At 39.4% G+C, this 2,018-nt stretch overlaps 1 protein-coding gene across 1 annotated transcript; it reads left to right on the top strand.

Annotated features, from left to right (window-relative positions):
- Positions 1-360: 360 nt before the first annotated feature.
- LOC126487169 (28S ribosomal protein S33, mitochondrial-like) lies at positions 361-717 on the top strand. Its single transcript, XM_050119840.1, has one exon. The coding sequence runs from the start codon at positions 361-363 to the stop codon at positions 715-717; it is 357 nt and encodes a 118-aa protein (XP_049975797.1).
- The last annotated feature ends 1,301 nt before the right edge of the window (positions 718-2,018 follow it).

Below are 2,018 nucleotides of genomic sequence, written 5' to 3'. Positions count from 1 at the left end.
TTCAACTTTTACCAGAACAGTAACTTTTCTCCCCTTCTTATATAGGTCCTAATTTCAAATACACTGGGACTGCAGCATATGAGTAGGGAGGAGCACGGTGTCCAGACTAACATGTAATCCAGATGCCTAGCAACTGGAATCGGTCGGCCAATTAATCCATATGAATGGAGGGAATTGCTCATTAGAAGAACAATCTAATGACACTTCAACAAATTTAATTTCAATTCTCTAAAATCTTCTAAAAACAATATTTTTACAAAAAACAAAAAACAAAAACAAAAAAAACAAGCAAACAGGACTTTCTGGGACGCACACGAGCAAGGTCAGACGCAGGAAATCTTGTACCTCACTGCTTAAAAAATGGCTTCGCTTTCAGAATATGCACTGCATATGTTTCCTCTAAGTGCCCGGATCTTTGGTGAAGTGGCCAGGCCTACTGATTCAAAGTCCATGAAAGTGGTGAATATGTTCAGGGAGCAGCCCTTGGCCAAAAAGAGAGAGACTTATGACTGGTATCCAAATCACAACACGTATTTTGCACTCATGGGCACACTCCATTTCCTTGGCCTCTACGGAGATGAGCATCAGGATTTTAAGGATGAGCTAAGACGTCTAAAGAAGCTCCGTGGAAAGGTGAATCCAAAGAAAGGAGAAGGGAAAAGAGCTACAAAAAAAATAGTACCAGCTTGTCAAGAAAGAAAATTTCTTCCTCGATGACTAAGAAAGTGTATCTTGTTATCTTTTCATATATTAGAGGAACGTGACTTTCCTCAATAGACACCAATCCTGTGTTCACATCCACTTCAGTTAAACTGTAACTGGTTTCCTGAAGATATTCTAATTCTTCAATATTATACTTACTTTGATTTTGTAATATGAAGTTTACCTAATTCTCTAATGGAATGAACAAACTACTGTCTTGTGATTTGTAAAAAAAAAAAAAAAAAAAAAAAGAAAGAAACGAAACACAAGCAAACAAATACCCGACAACTCAAGGGAGGGTGAGGGAGAGAAAAAAAGGCCAGAGACATGGATCCAGCTCAGAGAGGGCTCATGGTAACAAAGCCAGTGTCTCCCAAAGAGATGTTGCTGGCTGCGAGCACTACCTGCTCACACACTCCTCCCTCCAACCTGGAAAGTCTTTGGGTAGTGAGGTGCTGTTTAAAATTCTGCTACACTTCTCCTTTCCTCTCCTTTCAATTACACGACTCAATCATATAAATATTTTCCTGCCCGACCTTTGGGCGGCCAGGGGACAACAGCTTCCTCTTCCCAGTGGATATCGAGCACAGCTATTTAGAGTGTTCTAAAGACTGAGCCAGAAACCCCCCCAGCTCTCCAACCCAAGCTATTTTTTCAGAAGGGAAAAATGTTGAAACCTGAATTAGACAGCATCCTATACTGTGACACCATTGAATTTTAATACAGAATTTTGATTAGTGTATTTCATTTCATGGCTATTACTAGCTTTCCCCCTGAAATACTGCACTTTTGTTAAATTTTCAAAGTGCACTGATGAACAAATGTAGGAAAACACTTTAAGTAAAGCATTTATGGATCATGTTAGCGTATCTAAATTATAATGATTCAAAAAGTACAGAGCATGAGGAAGTGCAAGAGCATACAGCAGCTGACTGGGGCTGTGCTTTGCTTGATATAATAAATCAGTTGCAACATCCACACTGAGAAACAATGGTAAACACAGGGAACATACATAAATGAGGGCAGCCAGCCGACACTCAGAAGCTCTGATTCATAAGCCCTGATTTATTAGGACCTTAGGAACTCTGTTAGTCAGGCATTAAGCTACTGACAACATGCAGTTCACCCAGGTAGAACTAGTTCGTATCTACACATCAGGATATTTTCCCAAAGGGCTAGTTGTTAGATATTAACCTGCAAGGCACTTTATCTCATGCCATGGATACTTGTTTAAAAATGTTCATTTTAAATTTTTAACTATAAACAAGATGTTTTGTTGTGCGTACACCAGAAATTTACCCCCTTCCTCTCACTCA

Source organism: Alexandromys fortis, unplaced genomic scaffold (genome assembly GCF_014885135.2).
Source record: "Alexandromys fortis isolate MF-2015 unplaced genomic scaffold, M_Fortis_MF-2015_v1.1 scaffold_132, whole genome shotgun sequence".
In the NCBI taxonomy this organism is placed as follows: Eukaryota; Metazoa; Chordata; class Mammalia; order Rodentia; family Cricetidae; genus Alexandromys; species Alexandromys fortis.
This window is presented reverse-complemented; position numbering and strand designations above follow the sequence as displayed.